Source organism: Pithys albifrons, chromosome 1 (genome assembly GCF_047495875.1).
Source record: "Pithys albifrons albifrons isolate INPA30051 chromosome 1, PitAlb_v1, whole genome shotgun sequence".
Taxonomy (NCBI): Eukaryota; Metazoa; Chordata; class Aves; order Passeriformes; family Thamnophilidae; genus Pithys; species Pithys albifrons.
In genome coordinates, this window is record NC_092458.1 from 85,086,400 (window position 1) to 85,107,095 (window position 20,696).

Sequence of the window (20,696 nt, forward strand, 5' to 3'; positions counted from 1 at the left end):
ATAATCTGTGGTCTGAGCTAAATGATCAGCTTTCCAAGTTGCCTACAACTTCTTACAGTCCCTGGGGCTATTGATTACATTAAGCTATAAATTTTCTGCTTTGTTGTCTTTTTCAGATACAGGCAATCCCAGCTCTATGTTCCTACATTAATTCAGCGTACATCAGGCAAAAAGCATCCAAAAGCTCTACTACAATTTGAAGGCACTCAAGTGATGAACTGTGGCTGTTGAAGGATGATGTGGAGAGCGACTTCACCAAACAGCCATCAGGAGTGTCAGTACTAAAACCACTTCTTTCTCCTGGCCTCCTCCTCTCCTAGAGAGGGAGTTGTCTTTCCAGGATTCAGCATCTCATAGTGAGATATCATAATAAGGAGACCTCATCAGTAAGAGGATTTTGAGGATGTACATGAACACATATATCTTTAGCCAAGACATAAAGGAACACCTACCAGCGTTACTCTGATCATTACTTCTCAGTGCCTTTACAGTTTTTTCCTGGCACAAAGGATCATCCCACAAGGATGAGATACTCACAGAGAAAGGGATGCAGGTGAACATGTCTTTCTCTGACACCACGTCATCAATCAAGCTCCTGTTCTCCCCTTGATACTCGAGTGTGGCACTCAGAGTCACAGATTCATTCAAGTGGGTCAGCTGAACACAGACTTTCTCACGAGACTCTGTGTGTACCATATAGGGCAGTAGCACCAAATACTGCCTAGGAACAGGGAATACAGGTAGGTCAGAGTAGCAGGAACAGGTAAGAGGAGCTGAACATAAAGAACAAGTAAACCAGTCTGATTACTATAACCTTTACTGTACAGAGAAAGAGGTGCATTTTCTAGGAGTATAACAAGATTTTCAGCATGTCTGTAACAGCCCAGGAAAGCAGAGAGGCCCATCTCAAATGTAAAATATCAGAGGAAATCCTCAATGCAAACATCTGGAAGGGATATGTTTTCCCAGGTTCTGGCACAACAGCAGCACTTCTTCCAGGGACCCTGAATAAAGCTTGGGGAGAAAGTCAATTGTCACCTTTGATAGGCACTGTTAGTAGGATTCAGGAGACTCACAAGTGCTGATACCCAGTGAATAAAAGCCATTGACCACATGCTTCAAAGTGTCTGTAGCACTATTCTCATCCCTTACAGAGATTCAAAACTGCCACAGTGTGGTGCCAGATCTTAAGTAATAACACTGGAGCAAATTTCAGGTTTTCAGGGAAGCAAGCCCTTCTGCCTCAGCTCAACAGGGGATCCCTGCTCAGCCCTATGCAGGCTCCCTCCCTTCCCAGCAGAGCAACTTGTCTGTGGCCTCTTGGTGCACAGCATTGCATCTGGGAATAAAATCTGATCTGCCTATTGCTGACTGTGCTCACTTTTTAGTGGGCAAGGATTGGCCTCAGGTGGCCAATACCCAGAGCACTGGGTGGGTGGGAGAAGAGCCCTCAACACCTCAGCAGTAGGGAAGGGCATTCCCTTTAGCAGCAGGAGAGGCTCTGGTGCTTTTATGTCCATCAGTTGATCTGCAGTGAGAAAGCCCTGGTCCCTCTGACCCCAAGTCTGACTGTCTGTTTCCCCTGCATTTGATGAAAGCACAGCAGCACAGCCTTGCCCAGAAACGCCCTGCATGGCTTACAGTTCTGTGATGGGTGAGGCATCCCATGTTTTGTGAGGGAGGAAAAGACATTGCCAAAAAAGATGACATTGCCAAAAACCAAAGGTGAAAGTCCTTGAAATGTCAGGACCCTTCATGTGCTGCTCCTGCCATGCATGTAGACACACGCACACAGCACACACTCATTTCACATACAAAAATGGCAAAAGGAGGTGAAGAAGGGATGGGGCACAGTACATCCTCACAGACTTGAACAGTCACAGTCTTACAGTGCCACGTAACCCTGGGTGAGAAAAGAATTTTCATTGCATTGGCTGAGCTGAAAAATGTTAATTAAAATATAAAGCCATGCCAGATCTGTTATTTGTTCATTTACTTCTCATTATCATTTAAGAAAACCACTCCCAACACCTGGGAATTTCAACTTGGGAGGAAGTACCTTTGTAGGATACCTAGGGAGTAGGGTACCTAAAATGGAACTTCACTGTCCCTTCAGACAGTCTCTCTCTCCAGAAGAATTCATTGTATAAACAGTTACAAAAAGTTGCCTTTCAAAAGAACTGATTTTGTGCAGAAAATTTTGTTGAAATCCTGTCAGTTCACTGAAACAGAAAAGGGTACTCTTATAGATCTTTCCCTCCTCCTTTCTTTTTTTCTCCCCCTAAAGTTTTACTGATATCTCATTTCCAGTTTGTTTTGAGTGCTTCTGAAGCACTAGAGTTTCTGTTTGTAGAAGGCACCTTGCCCAGTCCTGATGTCTCTATTCCTGGGTAAAAGAAATCAGACAGAAATTAAGAGAGAAAGCAATAGACACGGGAATACAGCTCAAGTCTCCTGCCTGCTCAGAAACCCCCCTGCATAGCTTACGGCTCTGTGATGGCTGAGGTGCCTTCCGGAAGGAAGAAGAGGAGAAGAAGGAAGATGCTTGGTTTGATGGGCAGCCCATTCTTCCCCATGGTACAGAGCAGGTTGTGGTGAGCCAAGCAGACAGCCAGTCTGGTTCGGTGCTGCTTTTACTCTCTCTCTGCTCTCCCAGTCAACCCCTTTATAGCCTCCTCCAGGGGCTGGAGGAGATAAGGGCTGGGGGCCAGGGCCGATCCGGAAACAGGGAGAGGCAGTAAAGAGGAGCTGGAACCAGCAGCTCTGAGTCCGGGCAGAAGGCCAGGTGCTGGGGGAGAGAGGGAGGGGAGGGTTCCTGGCAGGCTGGAGCTGTGTCTCTTTGGGGTCAGAGCAGCAGGCAATGAAGGAAAGGTGGTAGCTAGAGAAAGAAAGGGCTAACAGCAGAGATGAGGAGAAGGTCTCCATTTCTGGCAGGGCTCTCTGTATGGAGCTGGACATGGCACTGGTCATGGAGGGCTGCTGGAGGAGCAGCTGCTGTTTGACTTCCTTCAAAAGGGGATAAGGAAATTGACCTAGGATTTGGAAACCAAGAATGGGTGTGCCTAGCTCCCATTTTGGGAAACAAGAATGGGTGTGCCTAGCTCCCATTTACAGGCAGGTTCTGAAAATAGGGAACATAAACTGTAAAAACCTTCCCCTTCCACCCACTGTTCCCTTGTGCTCTCCATTCCTGCTCCCATCAAAGCTAATGCCAGGAAAAGGGGCTGGAGAATGCCTGGAAAATCAAGTCATCTAAGATAATCTGGCCTTCACCCTGACAGAAACAGGGACAGTGACATGATGGGAAGCTGCCAAAAGTTCAACACATTAACGGCATGTAACACATTAACCAGTTCTCCAGAGCAGTAGCTTACCCACACACAGCAGAACATATGTGGCCTGGGTCTTACTTTCCCTCTACTGATTCTTTTTCCAGGTTAAGTTATTGCCACATCTAGATAAAATTATTGTTGTTTGATGGAGTTGTCCTGGTTTCATTATGTGAAAATCCATGTAATGCACTGTGATGGGCAAAGTTGTATCATAAAAGGAAATGGGTTTTTTTTGACCACTGTCTTTACTCTCTACCTTGGTCTGCAGCAGGAAGATCAATAGCTCTGGTAATTATTACCCTTGTAAGTGGTAGAAGAATATCTGTCTTATAGTCCTAATGCAAACTCCAAAGAATGAAGCTCTATGTTAGAGGATATAAAGCATTATTTTCAGATAAAAAGTGTTCAGGATAAAATTATTTTCTGTCTGTCCTTCACTTCTCCTCCTATCATCATCAAAATTTTGGCAAGCTCAGGAACTTTGGAGTTGGGAAATTCAAGTGCAGGGCAATAAAATACCTTCATTACAGACTTTATTTTGCTCTGCAGTGACCTGCATAGGAAACGAAAGGACAGTAGTGCATGTCCAAATTCCTTGGGGACAGCACAAATGACAGTCCAGACTTGTGCTCTTCCTTCTCCATGTGATGCCTGAAGATTTCTTTGCCTGCCCAAAATAACCATAACACAGTAAAGTCTGCCTCACCTACAGAGAAAAGGATTTGTACATTAGTGGTCAAAACCTTTTTGAAGATTACAATTTACATTTGTTCGATTAGGTCAGGACCTGAAAAGATTGAACCCTACAAGAACAAGGTGCAGAACTGCACGCGGCAGAGGAAGCTCAGTCTACGCCTTTTGTCAAATAGCCAAATAGCTCACACTGCTCCCAAGCTAGCTCCTCATAATTAGGACCTTGGTCAAAAATGTGCTCTTGTAGCCAAAATCTGAAGAGAAATGCATTCAGTTCATTGAGGGGGACAAGTTTTCAAAGGCTTGAGAATCCCAGTAGGTAATTTAACATAGACAGATACTGAACTGTCCTCAAACTGCTTGGCCTCCATCCCATTCCCACTAGCAACCTGGACCCCATTAGCCTAATTTCAAGGGTGTGTGCATTGCCCATGGGATTCTGCTTGTAGGAGGTAGCACAGACAAGGCAGTGGCAATGAATTTTCCCACTCTCCCATAATTTCTACTTACTGTGAGTACAGCTGAGAAGGCAAACAGGCTTTCTAGGTCTTTTGGGCTAGATTTTAAGTGTTTACATCCTCAAGAAAACTCCCACAAAGTGTTGGCCTATCCATAAGGAGAATATGGTTTTAGTCTTGTCTTTCTGAGATTTCTCTTTGAATCTGAAGTTCAGCCATTTGGCACAGCTCTAAGGTTCCCCAACTGTACAAAAAGAGCATCAAGTATCCTGTATCTTAACCCAAGAATCTTGTTCCTTTCACTGATAGCAGCACAGAAGTGCTGTTCATAAGGGAGCTGTGGAAGTTATGTAGTCCATCCTTTCACTTGTAGCAGGACTGCTGCCAATGCTGTATGCCATGACTTTGTCAAATCAGATATTGAAAACTTCCAAGGATGGAAAGCCTACTATTTCCCCAGTGATGTGTTTCAGTGTTGCACTAATCTCTGGTGAAGACATCTTTCCTCATGTCCAGTCTGAACTCTCAAAGTTGCAGTCACAGCCATTACCCCACATTGTATCTTCTGCCTCTACCAGGAAAATTCATGTTCTAACATCCTTGTAACTGCCCTTCAAGAATTTGTAGCCAGTTATTTAATCACTATAGCCTCCTCTTGGTCAGACTAAACAAGTCTTGCCTACCTTCTCACTCCCTATGGGTCATGCTCTGACCAGTTTGACAGTCCTCCTTTGGACTATCTCCAGTTTCTCCACATTTTTCTTGAACTGGGGGTCAGCACACCAGACAGCACTCAAGTGCAGCCTCAAAAATGACATGGAGAATAAGGACTGTAACTTACCTTGATCTGCTAGCCATGCTCCTCCAGTATCATTCATGATTGCTTACAGAGTTCATACAAAAAGAACTTACTTCCAAGAAAATTATTATGTATCAGTCAGCTATACTAACATGCTCTAGATAGAAGATTAAAGCTCTGCCAAAGATATTTGTCCAAATGCTTTTAATGGAAATTAATATCTTTGCTTCAAATTGCTTTAGTGTTCCAAAAACTTGAACCCAGAGAGGTGCTACGTGCTTTGTTGAAAGTAAAATCCACTGCTAAAAATCCTTTTTCTTCAAAGAATGCTCAACTTCGGAGACAACCTAATGTATTTCGGTTTTTTTGTTTCCTGAGCATCTTTTGGGGATAAGACTGAGAGGCTATTAGCATTTAATTAACATATTAATAAATTAAACCAGTATATTGTTACCATATAATAAATTGTAACATGCCCCGCACTGTGAAATCCTGTGGGAGGGAAAGCTGCTGCACTATTCACTAGATAAACTAAGCAAGCTTAGAGACATGCTCACCTCACCTACACATATCTTGATAATATAAGAAGGTGTATCTTCACCGGGATTCTCGGGTAAAGTAACTATTAGGTTTCCTTCTGTAGATTCTACCACCATTTTGACAAAGCAGACAAAGTCTTCAGCACTATTTCAGAGGGCCTGGTAACTCCTGGAGTCAGGGAGTCTTTTGATAGTTGAATGGACTCTGGCATAGACAAAATTACTCACCCAAAGTTACCCAGACAATCCAGATGAAAACTCAAAGTTTTTAGCTGCTAGTACCCTGCAGTTTCTCCAGGTCTGACTGTAGCAGGCATAGTTATTGAAAAGCAGATCCACCCTTGCTGGAAACGTTCCCACCTTACGACTTTCAGCTCAGTGAACTCTCTATGAGGCTCAGCAGGCACCCACTTAGTTAAATTTGTATTTTTGTCTTCATCTGCCTTAACATCTTCATGTGTTACATCCTGTTAAGTAGACGGAAGATAATGCCACTAGTAGCTGGCAAGAGTTTCTTGAAAATTAGAATAAAAATATGAAGCAAATGTACACTGTGTATCATCTGAATTGAAATGCTGAAGTTCGTTCTTGTACTTTTATGATCCTATGAATAAGATCTCCCATCAGCCTTCTCTGCTTTAGAATCAACTGTCCCAGCTGTCTTGGCCTCTCCTTATAGAGAGATGCTGGAGACATGCTCCAGTTCTTCCAACGTTTTTGTGGCCCTCCGTTGGACTCCCCAGTATGTTCATGTCTCTCTCTTACTGAGGAACTCAGAACTGCACACAGTGCTCCCGATGTGTCTTCCCCAGTGCTTGGTAGAGGGGAATGATCACCTACCTCATCCTGATGGCATTATGCTGTTTAATGCAGCCCAGGACACTATTTGCCTCCTTCGCAGCAAGAGCACACTCCTGGTCATGTTCATCCAGGTGTTTACCAGGATTCCCAGGTCCTTTTCTGTAAAACTTCTTTCAAGCTGGGTCACCCCCAGTGTGTACTGATGCACGGAGCTCTTCCTTCTCAGTGGCAGGACTTTGACATTCTCCTTGCTGGACTTTATAGGTTCCTCTGAGCCCACCATTTCTCCAGCCTGTCTTTCCCAGAACAAACACACACCTCAGAACATCTACCATGAACTTGCTGCTTGCCAAGGCTTAAGGCTTGCTATTTGGGAAATCCCCATGGAAGCACGTCTGTGCATCATGTTATATCTGCACAGTGAAGTGGATGTTCAGAGCAGGCCACAGTTGCTGTGCGTGCTTCAGAGATTGTTCATACGGGCTCAGCAGCCTCCTTGTCAGTCAAACCCTTAGACGGGGCAACTGCAGACATTTTGAATCAGGACCACCCACCACTAAACTAAGGACAAATTGATAATAGTAAATTGAAATATAGTATAAACAAACTGAGATAAAGAGGATAAATTGAAAAGTAGTAACATTTCTCTTCCTTTGTTGGAACAAAATCTCTGTGTGTAAAAAAGTTTTCCAGCTGTATGGAAATGCAGCCTACTGTCCAACCCTTAATATGGACTGTGTTTTGATGCTGTTCAAACCCTGAGCCTGCCTCTGCTCTATTTGAACTGAAAGTTCTTTTCATCAAGAATTTGTCCACTGCTTCCTCTCCCTCCAGTATTGAAAATGCAGAGATGGGACAGAAAATATGTTCTTGGTCGATTCAATAATTACACACAAATAACTGTATTATACACAGTTAACTGTAAGTCTTTGACTCCTGCCTCAAGACTAGTTTGGTTAAAGTTGGCCTATAAAACAAGGCCTGCAACTAGTTCCTATAGAGAAGTAATAGTACATGTATACACTTTTGGTCCAGAGCAGTACTAGAGGTTTATTTTCACTGCTGGATTTACAGAAGTTATAGTTTCATTTCACCCTCTTCTCTCCCATTCATAGCACTGGTATGCAAAAGGAGAGACAGACACTGTGGGATAAATCTGTTCATGTTTCTGTTATTGAACAGCAGGCTTCATTTTCCCAGTTCTTCTGATATCAGACAATGGAAATGCAGGGAATGGAAATGAAATCTGATGCTCAAAAGTGAAGGAAAATGGCTAGCTCACCCCAAAGATCTGAAGACACACATTGTGACAAAACCTTTGCTTGCCCTCATAAGATAAATAAGGGAAGGACTAGGCCAGGAATATGTCCCAGGTCTCATCTGGTCACAAACAGCAGTAATCCAACACGTGTGGACTGAGAATAGATCTACTCCTGAGGATAACTCACACTTATGGGCAACAAACCTGTTCTTGTAAAGCACCTTTGTGATGGTGTGGAAAAAAGTCCTTGCTCTTGTGTGAATTTTTACTTTGCAGGAAAATAATAAACTTGTACCACTGATGAGATTGTTATGAAATGAAAATGCACATAGGATTTATCGAAGAGATTTCTCACAGATCCACGGAGCAGAAAATTCACAGCTGGAGGCATGAAACAGACCTTTCATCAGGACAGCACAGTGTTGCACTGGGCTGTTAGAGAGGACCCTGCAAGAGACACAGAACAGAAGGGAGACTGAGAGAAAATGCTGAGATTCTCTCCTGAAGGTGAGAAAGAAAAAATACCTGATTTTGAAGGGTGTAGCCCAGAGGAAGTGAAAGAACCCAATCTCCAAAAGGCAGCTGTTAGAAAACAAAACGCACACCAAAGAACCCATCTACCTACGACTACTAAGTAATTTTGCCACTGAAGAACCTAAATCAGAACAAAACCCAGCCAGGATGCCCAGCAGTGGCAGTGATATCCATCAGCATGAGAATGGCAGTGCTGAGAGTTTCAAGGAAAGATGATTGCCTCCAAGGATTTTGTAAGGATGGAAAGCTGGATTTAAGCAGGGAACTAAGTCAAGTGCTTGGTGGGGCCAGTTCTACGCACACTGAGGCTCACCTAAAATCCAGGCTGGAAGGGCACACCCACGTGGGGACAGCCCTTCCCAAATCTTCGTTCGAGAAGCCGAGTCACACACAAGTCAAGTGCTTAGAGTACTGACCTACTGAAAATGAGATCGTGGGTGAGCTTTCTGGCTGGAGAGGTGTGAGAAACTAATGTGTTGATTTAACTGCCATAAAAAGGAATGTTCTGAGACCTGGCATAGGAACTTTGGATGTTGAGAACACCAGGCAATCTGAATTAGTGCTGTTGTTTTTAAAACAGAATGAAACTTACTTGGTGTAATTGAATACAGAGCCATCTTCCCAAATCTATCCAGAGCTTGTGCTGTTCCTCAGTCCAATCCAGAAATATTCTGTTTGAACATGCTTGAATAGATCCTAGAAATGGTGATGAATTACATATTAATTAATGACAAATGAAAGCCAGGGACAGAATGGGGTTAAGGATAAGTAAAGAGAAAAGAAAGCAAGATAAATCCCCTTGCCTGATTGTTGTGGCTGACAATACTGCTTACCCACACCTTTTATTCAGGAAGATCAGCCTTGCAAATCATGCCTGGAATAAAAACTACATGTACACTCACAAGGCAGTAAACATGCTTTCAGCGCCCTGGGGAGATTCTTCAAAGGACATTTCTCAGGGCAATATATATGATCCAACTGTTGCTGAATATGAGTCAGACCTGGCTGCCAGAAGGGCACAGGTCCTGGAGTGCATCAGGCACAGCATCACCAGCTGGTCAAGGGAGGAGATTGTCCCACTCTGTTCTGCGCTGCTGTGGCCTCATCTTGAATATTGCATGCAGTTTTCTGCACCACAATATAAAAAAGACATTAAGCTACCACAGAGCATATAGAAGAGGGTCACAAGGATGTTAAAGAGTCTGAGGAGGACACTGCCTGGGGTCACTTGGTTTGTTCAGCCTGGAGAAAAGGACACTGAGGGGAGACCTCATTGTGGCCTTCAACATCCTCACAAGGGCAAGAGGAGGGGATGGTACAGATCTCTTCACTCTCATGACCATTGACAGGACTTGAGGAAACAGCATGAAGCTGAGTCAAGGGAGGTTTAGATCAGATATCAGGAAAATGTTTTTCACCCAGAGGGTGGTTGGGCACTGGAACAGGCTCCCCAGGAAAGCCATCACACCACCAAGATTGCCTGAGTTCAAAAAGTGTTTGGACAACACTCTCAGGCACTTGGTGTGATTCTTTGGGCTTGTTGTAGTTTGGGATTATTATGTAAATTCTCTCCCCTGCCACTAACTGCCCAAGCCAGTAGTTAACAAAAGAAGTAGTTAACTGCTGATCACTTGGATGGGGGCAGGTTTATCTCTTTTTTGTTTTGGGGGACAGCTTTCCATTCTTAGCTCGGGGGAAGGTAGGAGCCGTGGCGGCCAAGGAGGGAAGCTGCTCTGCTGGCCACTGCTAGGGCTTCTGGCTGAGACGCTGGTTTTTCTCCTCACCGTGGCTGTTTCTCCTGGTTCCTGCATCTGGGATCCCGGCCTCGGTTCCAGTCTGACCACCGTCTGCACCGTCACGGCCTGCCCGCCCCGGCTGGGGCAGTGACCTGGGAGAGAGAGGTGTGCAGCTGCTTATTGCAGGACACATGGTGGTTTCCCAGTTTCAGCTTTCTTTTTCCTTCACCTGGGACAAGAGACACAGAGTTCATCTGGGAGCTTACCACTCGTCTGTCTCGCTGGAGAGGGACTGGGAACTACTGGGAACTCACTCCGCAGCCAGCCAGACTGTGACATTTGACACTGCTTAAGTATAACTTTCCTCCTGGAGGAAAACCTGCTGGGTTTTGTTGTTTTTTTTTTTCTTTCTCTTGTGGTGTTGGGGAAGCGGTTTGCACTAGTCTGTTTATATATAGCAGTTAAGAACAGTTATCCTTCTTCTATTAAAATTCTTTTTTTTCTTAAATTTTATAAAGAGTGGCGTGATTATTGTGGAGGAGGCCCCCTCCCCCGCTTGTGGGTAAACATTTTGGGTTTTTTCCCCTCAAACCAAAACAGGGCTGTCCTGTGCAGTCAAGAGCTGGACTTAATGACCCTGACAGACTCCTTTCAACTCATCATGTTCTATGATGCTACAACCTGCACCCCACACTTATGCAGGAATGTTTACTGTTAGTATTAATATTAATGCTCTATCAATTTTATACAAACTTTCCTCCTATGTGTTTGCAGTGTTCATTTCCTTTTGGCTAAATTTTAACTCTTGTTTATTGTCAAAGACTGCAACAGAAACTTAGCCCTGAAGTAAATTCCTTACCCCTTCACCCCCCTCCAAAAAAAAAAAAAAGACAAAGCCAAGAGAGATAAGTTTGTCTTGTCCACCTTTGCAACGAAACCAAAGAACAGCAACTTTTCAGTGGTATGACTGGGCTCCACCCTTATCTCCTGAGCCATAGCAAAGCTTCTTAGGAGACATCTTCACAGAGAAGCATTAACAAAGCTAGCTTGGTAAAGTTGTGGGAACTGCTTGAGCGTTGCTGGTGGCTTGGAGGTGACTGCGTTTCTCTGGGACACAGAGATTGAGCAATCACAGTCTTTGCAGCATAAGGCATGGATAGCTAGGAAGTCTTGTTTAGATGGGTAAATCTGAGATGGGACAATGGGTAACACTCTAGCAGCAGAGATGGTAGTAAGAAAGCAGCCAGACCAGGGAGGCTTTCTTTATGCAGAGTAATGGGTAATCTGGGGAAGATGCCTATTTCTTAAGGAGTCAGGATTTGTCTAAGCAAATGTGAGTGCCTGGTACATACTCCCTGTCAAGCAGAGATCTGGTTTTTTAAGCTCCCACAGAAAATCATACAATGCAACTTCTGTCCAGGGACTGGAAGCTGTCCACATTCATCGGACCCAAGCTAACAAGCCCTGGCTTGCACAAAACCAGATCAAGGGCTTCTGCTCTACTTAAGCAGATGTGCCTCAGCGCCCCAGTAATCAGCACTACCCATTTCTTTAGTGACCATACATGCCCTGCCCACTCTGAACACCTGCAGTGGAACAGATGGGTTCCTCCTTTCACCAGCACAACTGAGGTATTTTGGCAGAGAGAGGAAGTAAGCATTGAAAACAGACTGAGAAAGAAATATCTGTCCATGAACACAGGGAAAGGCATGGGTCACTGAGCAGGAGGAGCTGGAGCGGTTGCAGGAAGGAGAAGCATTGCTTTTGAAAAGGAAGCATTCCTTGAGAGTGGGGACGTACTGTCTTGTGAGCAATGAGTACGTGACAGCACAGTGCCACATTCATTTCCTGTAATCATTCATATCAGCCTTATTTAGGTTAGGAGGGAAGGTGGAGAGGAGCAGTGGAGAGGGCTGTCTCCTAACATTCTTCATAGGATGATTTTGAGTAGCTGACAGCAATCCTCAATCCTCCCTTCTGCCCTTTGTTTCCCTGCTTCCTGCAAACTTCTGAGATGTATACTGACACTGGTAGTGCACTGTACCATCACAGTCATAAATTCTTCCTCTAATTTAAAGCCATAAAATTGCTGGAGTGACTGCAGGGCTTGGATGTCAGTCACATGGGTATCTGCAAGGAAATGGGAGATTCTCAAAGACTAAGAAAACTATTACCATTTCCCAGGTATCACTAATCACCAGGAGGTGAGCTCCCTGTGACCAGCAGGACTCCTGGCTGGAATTCCAGTCCTTCTTCTCCTTAGAGAAGGAGTAGCAGCTCCCTCTGTAGGCCACCCACTCTTCAGGGCAGTGTGGGTAGGAGCTACCTGTAAAGAAGTCAAAATACTAGCTTTTCTCTACCATTAACCAACAGAAAGACACTTGTCAACAAAGGCCTACTGAAAAGCAACTCTTCTAGGTAGTTGGAATGCAGAAAACACAAGTCAGGATAAGCATCTGAAAATAACAATGCATGAACGCAGATTCTCTGTGTAATTTCTAATTTTTCTTATAATAGTCACATGCACTCTGATGCTGGTGCAAGCACACCAACACACACACACCAGGTTTCCACTGAATTACCCAGACACCCAATAACTAAAATTGTCTATCTGAAAGCAGATTACACCCTGTGGGTACAATGTGATTATGACACACATCGGGTGAATAGATTTTAAGCAGATAACAGTAGGCTCTTCCACATGGTTTAGCACCTTCTGCATGCATGCAGAAGTGTTACAGACCTTACATATTTGTTCTACAATTTACCACTATAATTACAGCTGGCAAGTCTACAAAAACTTTACAATATGTTTCACTGTTCTTTGCCACAGGTTCTAAAATGGGTTGCCTGGGGTCTGCAGAGTGAATATATTCTTCAAAATATTCTGGATAGGTAGTGGGTACATAAGGCTGGTAGAAACCTAGAATAGCTTCTGGTTTAACACCATATAATGGAGTTCCTGTGCTTAGATGAGTCTCTAGTCCTTTGCTGTTGGTTGCCCATTCTCAGCAATCCTTTGTGCACTTACTCATCTTCCAAATCAAAGTAATTGCTAGGGAGATGCTCAGTATCCCAAAGCCTACAGCCAAGCCCAGCACAACTGCTGACCACACACAGGAAGCTGTAAAAGAGAAAAGAAATCATAGTGAACAGGAGTCATATGAAAACTGACAATGATTTTACATAGTTTGCTCGTGTCCTGGGCATTTTCAGAAGGAACCGAACTATTTGCATTACTGTCTATTTGCACTCTGCACGACTGACATCCCTGACCCTGTCCAGCCTACCTGGGGCCCCCTTATGTCCCTGCCCACCAGCCCAGGGCCCCATTGCAGCTGGGCTTGGGGCCATCAGTCCCTGCCTGAGTTTCCCAGCAGGTACCTGCCTCCAGGTCAGTCACAGCTCTGCTCCTTCCTGGCCACAGAAACAGCTGGTCCAGCTCCTGTGGTGGCTCACTCCAGGATAGGAAGCACCTGTTACAAGTCAGGTGGAGTCACCTAGGCACCATGTGTTGCATCATGGTAGCAGGAGCCTCCCAACAAACCCACTTCTGCCTCAGCATTGAAGCTCAGGGTTGCAACACAGAGCTGTATTTCTACAGCCATCATGTTTCAGTTTAAATGTGAAAAGAAATCCAAAGCTTTCCCCCTTGCTCTTTCAGCAACAGTAACATGTTTAATCTCAGCATTCTGTTCACAGGTTTAGACACATGGGCATGTTAAATCTTCACAGGATACTCAGAGGCCAGTTCTGTTCTCATCTCCCTTTTGCATGGTGGGGTGGCAGGAAGGGAGAGACAGCCTTGAAGACTGTGGGATGTCTGTCCCTATCCACTATTTCACCATCACCACCCGGTGTTCACTTGCTGCCAGTGGCAGAGGGTGAGTCCTTGGGGCAGTCTCCACTGTAGCCCAGCACAGTTTCCTTTCAAAGGGCTGGTCAAGACTGACACTTAGAGATCTGCTCATGTCCAGCCTCCAGGCTACATGTTGCTTTCCTGTTGTCATTTCCCGGAGCTGTGTTTGACCTGAGAGGTATTCAGTTTCCATAAAACATTTGAAATCCTAGCACTAATATCTCCTCTCCCCCTGGCTGAGAAGATAACGCTTACTGCCACAAATGAGTTCCAGGGGAGTTTGGCTTGCTTGCTCTATTAGTCTCAGTATGACAGCTGCACAGACAACAGGACTATCTAAGAAGCAGTAAACATGCAGCTAACTTACGTACTTCATCCTTCTCTGGTGATGCTACAGAGCCTTCTACCCAAATCCAGCAGCAAAGTCCCAAGTGGATCTCATGAAATTTGATGTGCTTCTCTCTTAGTCATGTCACAAGACCCAAAGAAACACATTTGATCTTTTGGTGGAGGCTGAAAACAAATGCACATCACGTATCAAAAATATTGTGGGTAAGACAAAGAAAGCCAGTGCTAAAACAGAAGGGGAAGGAACTTCACTTAAAACAAAGAATCTGTCCTTTAAACACTGCAATCTTTGTCCAAATACAGAAAGTAGACCAAATCAGTAAATTAATAAAAATAATAATTTATTTTGATCTTAAGCAGTTTGCAGGCTTACTAACGTTAAGGCCAGTTTTTATTTTTAGCAATACATTTACACCCGTGGTTTTGGCTAGAAGAGGTTTCTAAGGTAACATGGGAGAGCACGAGGGAGCTTTGTTGTAAGAATCATTATTTTGGTAGAAAGATCTTGTCTAAGATATAGGATTTGTCATGTTTCCTGAAGCTTGTAGGATCTTCTAGCTGTCCCAATCATACTTTAAAAATTACGACACTTTTTCTTTTGTAAAATCATTATTAAATAACAAAACCCCACCCCCTTTCAATTACAAAATCCAGAAAGATTTTTCAGTTACAACCTATTCCTTGACTTCACATAAGGCAACAATGGGAGAACTGAAGGACTTGGACTGGGTCTGGAACTTGAACTTGACTCTGCTCTCTGTTCCTCTTGTAAGGTCATGTTTGTATCTCTGGTAACTAGGGTTTTGTCATCAGAATAAGCCTCAAGAGAGTGGGGTCAGCCTGAGGATAAGGAGTAGTGTGGAAATTCTTCTCTGCAGATTACAGCTGAAAACGAAGTAAAAGGGGATAAGTATCTGTTGCAACATATCTCTTGTTTCTGAGATTGTACTGAGGATTTCCACTTCTGTTTTCCATCCTCTCTTGCCTCTCCAAAGACGCTATCTCCTTCATTCTTCAGATCATTGTTACTGATTTTAGGGAAAACTACTGCCAGGACAAGGCAACTGGGATGACAGTCTGTGAAACGGTTAATCCTTAAATGTCAGCACGGCACCCGAACTGGTGCTTTCTGGTAATGAACAGAGCAGTTGACTCTCTATTGTTTCAGACCATCTGCAGAAAAAAGGAAATGACAAACACATCACACAGGCTAACACTGTCTTAAATGACTGTTGGACTGACATTTTGGTACTGCAGCATATCTAAGACTCTGAAAGACAAATAAAAGACACAACCAGGGCAATTCTTTGTTTTTGAGAGTTCATAAGAGGCAAAACCCGTTGGTTTAACCAGAGAACTGGTCCATAAACCCACGATACTGTGCCACAGGGATGACTACAAAGTCAGCAAGGGTGTGCATTTGAATAGAGAAGGAATACCTGAGAGCGTATCTCTCAAAAGTGATGGAGGCAGGGACAGAGTTGAACATAAAGATCTTCTAAAGAAAGGTACTTAAACTGAGCTCCTTAGGGACCCCTTGCATGCCGAAGAGAGCTGAGAAATAATCAAATAATATGCATAGAAAGTGTGTTCAAAGATCAGCTTCCTTATTTTAGGGTCTCTTACTTTAGCTCAAAAAGATGACAGTACATAAAAGAATGTGAAGATTAGGAATATTAAGAAGAAAAATGCAAACATCTCGTGCTTAATCTCCACCTCCAACAGGATTAGAGTGAACACAAAGGGCAGGGAATTAAGGGACATCACTGTGTATTCTGATGTGAGAGGAAACATTGTTTCTGAGCAAAACATATACAAAAGTAAGACTGCCTTCCAAGCAGATCGAGTGTGAGTACTAGAGGGAAACTTGGGGGTTTCTGTGCTAGCTTTGTTTCCATATTGCACCAAGTAAGCAGGCAGCAGTAACAACCACATGTATATGCAATTATTCTGATCAGGGCATAGAAATCTTATATCCCCAGTGAGAACCCCCTTTGCTGTAACAGCTCTGAAAAGAGTTAAGGTGAACCATTAGTGTTGCAGCCAATGCAACATAACTCACCTGAAGTACACAGGCGTTTCATAGAGTCATAAACGGTTTGGGTTGAAAATAGATCACCTCGTTCCAACCCCTCCAATATTTTGCATGAAGGAGACACTTACAAAGAATTAATGTAAAATCTCACTCTTCTAAGCTGGCATTTCTCAATTAAGCAGCCAGTGACATTGGCAAGGCCTATCAGAGGGCAATGGAGAGGAAGGAAATAAGGAAAGAAAAAAATTAAGGAAAGCATTAAGAAAATCTTCCCAATAGTAAAATGCCTTGCAGAACTGTCTCAAGGCAAAAGCTGAAAATTTGCTCACTGGGAGGTATGTAAAACTAAAACACAAAAAAGAGGAAAAAATCTATTACAAAAGAATCCTGCACAGCCCCAGGGGAGAGAGTCTGGATGATATCATATGCCTTCTCTGTCTCTGATCTCTGATTAGCATATGCTTTTAATTTATCTGTATTCACATCTTGCCTGCCCTTCAAAGAACTACTGCTCACAATCTCTTATTGCTGACAAGCAGACAACTTTAAATCTCCTGTGGAGAAAAGGATGCCTGGGTTGAATGCCCAGGAGTAGACACTAAAAGAGGTCTGACAGAGAGGGAGGAGAACAGTGCTAGGTCTCTAACATCAGCTTTTATAACATTAAAATATTCACAGTGATTTTAAAACCTAAGCTAGCACTCAGTGGTCAGCTCAGAGTGTTTTTGTTAGATCTTGGTTTCACTCAAAATAAATCTTTTCTTGACCTGCCTCACCCAGCTTCCTTACCTCTTTTCTCCTGTGAAGCTTTGGACCTTGGCAGAGGAGCCTGAGAGAATTTGACTGAAGTATATGTTACCTCCTCACTCACATCAGCTACAGAAGTTTCTGATCTGCTTCCCTCCATGCCAAAGCAAAGAGTGCACACAAGATGTTTCCATCAGGCTGGTGAACAACACATCTCTATGCCTGTAAAACAGGAAATCTGGGGTTACATTCAAAAGACAAGAAATGTAAAGTTGTAACCTCCATCTCCAGATGCTGAAGATAACCAAATTTACAACAGAATGGAAAGCAGCAGAACTTCAGCACCTTCCATTTCCTAACCTGATGAAGGATGTCTTCAGAATAAGCGCTAGTGGAAAAAGTGATAAATCACTAAGCTTGTAGGTATTCTAATTATTGCCAATGCAAAGAGGGTGTGGTTACAGTGATGCAGTAACTGGGAGGATGTGTGCTGCTCTGAGGAACTTCCTCTCAAAGACAGAAGCAGGTGAATAGTGAGAGCAGAAGGTAAGAAGGTGAATAGCATGAGCACAAGATGAAAAGTGAGATAGCAATGACTATGACAAACTGGCAGCCCAACAGCTGTCAAAAGGGAAGTAGAGGTGGACAGCAGGGTTTAAGAGGGAAGCTTTGTGAGCTCTAGACACTTCTACTGGGAACTCTTGTCTACTCCAAATAACAATGTGAATGTGCATGAGACATAAGGCAGGCACCGAGAGCTGGAATCCCTCAAGACTCTGAGTCAACATCTTAACAGCAGCAGTACGAGAAAGATATGGACATGCTGGAGAGAGTCTTGCAAAAGACTACAAAGATGAGGGACTGGAGCATCTCTTCTATGAGGAAAGGCTGAGAGGTCTGGGACTGTTTATACTGGAGAAGACATCTTGGGCAGGAAGGGAGGGTACAAGAAGAGTCAAACTCTAGGGGTGCTCAGTGACAGGACAATAAGCAATGGGCACAAACTGAAACACAGAAGGTGTTCCCTCTGAATGTCAGAAAAAACTTTTTTACTGTGAGGGTGACTGAACACTGACAGAGGCTGGTCAGAGAGGTTGTGGTGTTTCCTTCAATGGCGAGTTGTCTGGACACAGGTGGGCCAGGCTGTAGATGACCTGGCTAGAGCAGGGGCTTGGACCAGAGGACCCTGAGAGATTCTTTCCTTTCCTTTTGTGACTCTAGTCAGCAATAACAGGAAAAGATACTTTTCTTTTGAAGTACTGATCACTGATGAGATTAGCTCAAGTTGGGCTGGGACAGGTTTAGATTCGGTATTAAGAAAAATTTCTTCACCAAAAGGATTATCAAGCACTGGGACATCTGTCCTGGGAAGTGGTTGAGTCACCAACCCTTAAAGTATTTTTTAAAAATGCAGATGTGTAGCTTAGGGACCTGGTTTAGTGGTTAAATTGGCAGTGTAAGGTTAATGGTTGAACTTGATGATTTTAAGGGTCTTTTCCAACCTAAAAGATTCTTGGATTCTGTGATGGAGAGTAGTCTTTAGCATTCAGAGAAACCTCATAGCTGCATGGCTGGCTGATTTTTGTTTTAAGCCAGATTCCAATCGCTTACATTTCATGCTCAGAATGGGGATGTTTTCCAGGTTCAGGTTTCACATCTTCAGCAGAGTACAGGTAATGTACCAGAAATCTTTGGGCATTCTGGACAAAGTAGTTGAGATGACTGCTGCCCCCAACAGGGATAATTGTTATCCTGGTGACCTGCTCTAAATTTGAGAAATGATTGCATGGGAGGATGCTTAGTTTGATACAGTGTTGTGGCCAATTTTTACACATCTAGGAAGGCATGAATTGGATAGTTCTGCAAATTTCTCCACTTACCTCAAAGGGTGGCATATATAGCACACACAGGATTCCTTTCAATCCTGGGTAGGGCCTGTAGACAGCAAGATAGGGAGTCTGTACAGGAAAGAAAGGGGAAGGCAGAAGATAGCAAGAAGTGGAAGAAAATCTCTCCTGAATGTTTTGAATGGCTAATAGAAAAATATAGAGAGCTCTCTAGCCCAGAGAGAGAGAATTTACTATACTCACAAGAAGAGTTTAGCTGGGAATATAATCTGTGTGACTGAAAAGAAGCCAACAGCACTCAGACACAGCCTAAGTGCCCAGAGCCAACAGCACTCAGACACAGTCTAAGTGCTCAGACCAAGGGGAAAAAGCCCTGCAGGTTGCCTGCAGGACCAGAGTGACCACAAAGACAGAGCTGTTTGTAAAGAACTGGAGAAGTAAAGGCTGATGGGAAAGAATTAAGAGCTCTGTTTTGATGTGGTTTACCATTTTTCTCAAATACCAGCAATAAGCTGAATTCCCAGTTTCGACAGGAAGTAGAGAAGGAGCAATCACATCATAAGAGGTGTGCAGGCAACAGAGTTATAAATGTGAATAAACAAATCCTGACTTGCAGCTGTGCCATACTCCCAGTGGTAACACAGCAGGACTGAACCCATCGATTTTCCATAAGTCAACAATGCTCCTTTCCCAGTTCTTCACTACAGAAGCAGCACACTACGGGGAAACCTCCCAACCTTATCTCAAGCAAGTGGCTTCTTTAGCATGTTGTCAAGTTCACTAAGCGTGGCATTTCTTTCTTAACTAAAAGATGCAAAAGCCTCAGAACTCTCACAAGGAACATCTGTCCCTTTCAGCAACAGACCCCTGGAAAGTGAAGCCTTTTACCATTGCAGAGGGAGCATGACTTAAGGAGATAAATGTCCTTTAAATGGATCAGTCTCAAACAACGTACAGCTTTATTAATCACGTCCAAAATGCTGAAGCCCACCACTCTTGTGCACTATCAGCAGAGAATTCCTCGGCAGCGGCAAAACCTGCAGGAGCTGGGAGAGACACCTTTACTCCAAAGTATAACAGGACATGAACATGCTGGAGAGTCTGCCAAAGAGATACAAAGTGAGGACAAAATCAGAAGGATAGAGGCCACCAGGCACTTTTGTGAGCTGGTCCAAACCCCTTGCTCGTTTAACAGAAGTCGCTCTGGAGGCACCCGGTGGGGATGGCAAAGCCCAAGGACACTGCTGGACCACCACTGCCTCAGGCGGCGGGAGCGAGGGGCACGGCGCCACTGGAAAGCCTTTCGCTGCTGCTGCTGTGGTCACCTCCAGCTACTGCTCCGAACGCGGGCCGGGCACAGAAAGGGGAGAGCGCGGCTTCCAGCTGGGGAAGTCTCAAAGCATTTGGATGAGGTGACTTTCCGCCGGAGAGCCGGACAATCGCCCTTCCGAGCCGCAACTTGCCACTCCCTCTGCGGGGCGGGCCGCGGTCCCGCCGGGATGGGGCGCCCGGCCCGGGGCTCGTCCTTTCCACCGCCCTCGTCGCTGATTGGAAGGGAGTTGCGGGGAAGGGAAGGGGGGGGGGGGGGGGGGGGGTGCGCCGTCTCTCACCGTCCATTGGGCGACGGCGAGGAAGTGGGCGTGGCCCGCGCCGCGGAGCCTCCCGGCCCTGCCCTGCCCCGCCGCGCTCCATTCGCTGCCGCGCCGC

General features: G+C 44.5%; 2 protein-coding genes across 2 annotated transcripts in view; both read right to left on the reverse strand.

Moving 5' to 3' along the window:
- The window catches only part of LOC139672786 (alpha-2-macroglobulin-like), a 30,427-nt gene extending 27,765 nt beyond the window's left edge, over positions 1-2,662 (reverse strand). Inside the window, exons 1-2 of the mRNA XM_071557342.1 lie at positions 2,488-2,662; positions 538-721 (exon numbers count right to left, since the gene is read on the reverse strand). Of these exons, the coding sequence (XP_071413443.1) occupies positions 538-721; positions 2,488-2,576 (273 nt within the window). The 5' untranslated portion in view covers positions 2,577-2,662. The remainder of the gene's footprint in view (positions 1-537; positions 722-2,487) is intronic.
- A 5,014-nt stretch (positions 2,663-7,676) lies between these two features.
- Positions 7,677-17,559, reverse strand: LOC139672850 (killer cell lectin-like receptor subfamily G member 1). Its single transcript, XM_071557515.1, is given in 6 exon segments — positions 7,677-8,330; positions 9,010-9,113; positions 12,328-12,479; positions 13,185-13,277; positions 17,185-17,364; positions 17,503-17,559. Coding segments are annotated over 5 exon segments (579 nt in total). The 5' UTR covers positions 17,303-17,364; positions 17,503-17,559; the 3' UTR covers positions 7,677-8,218.
- Between the last annotated feature and the right edge of the window lie 3,137 nt (positions 17,560-20,696).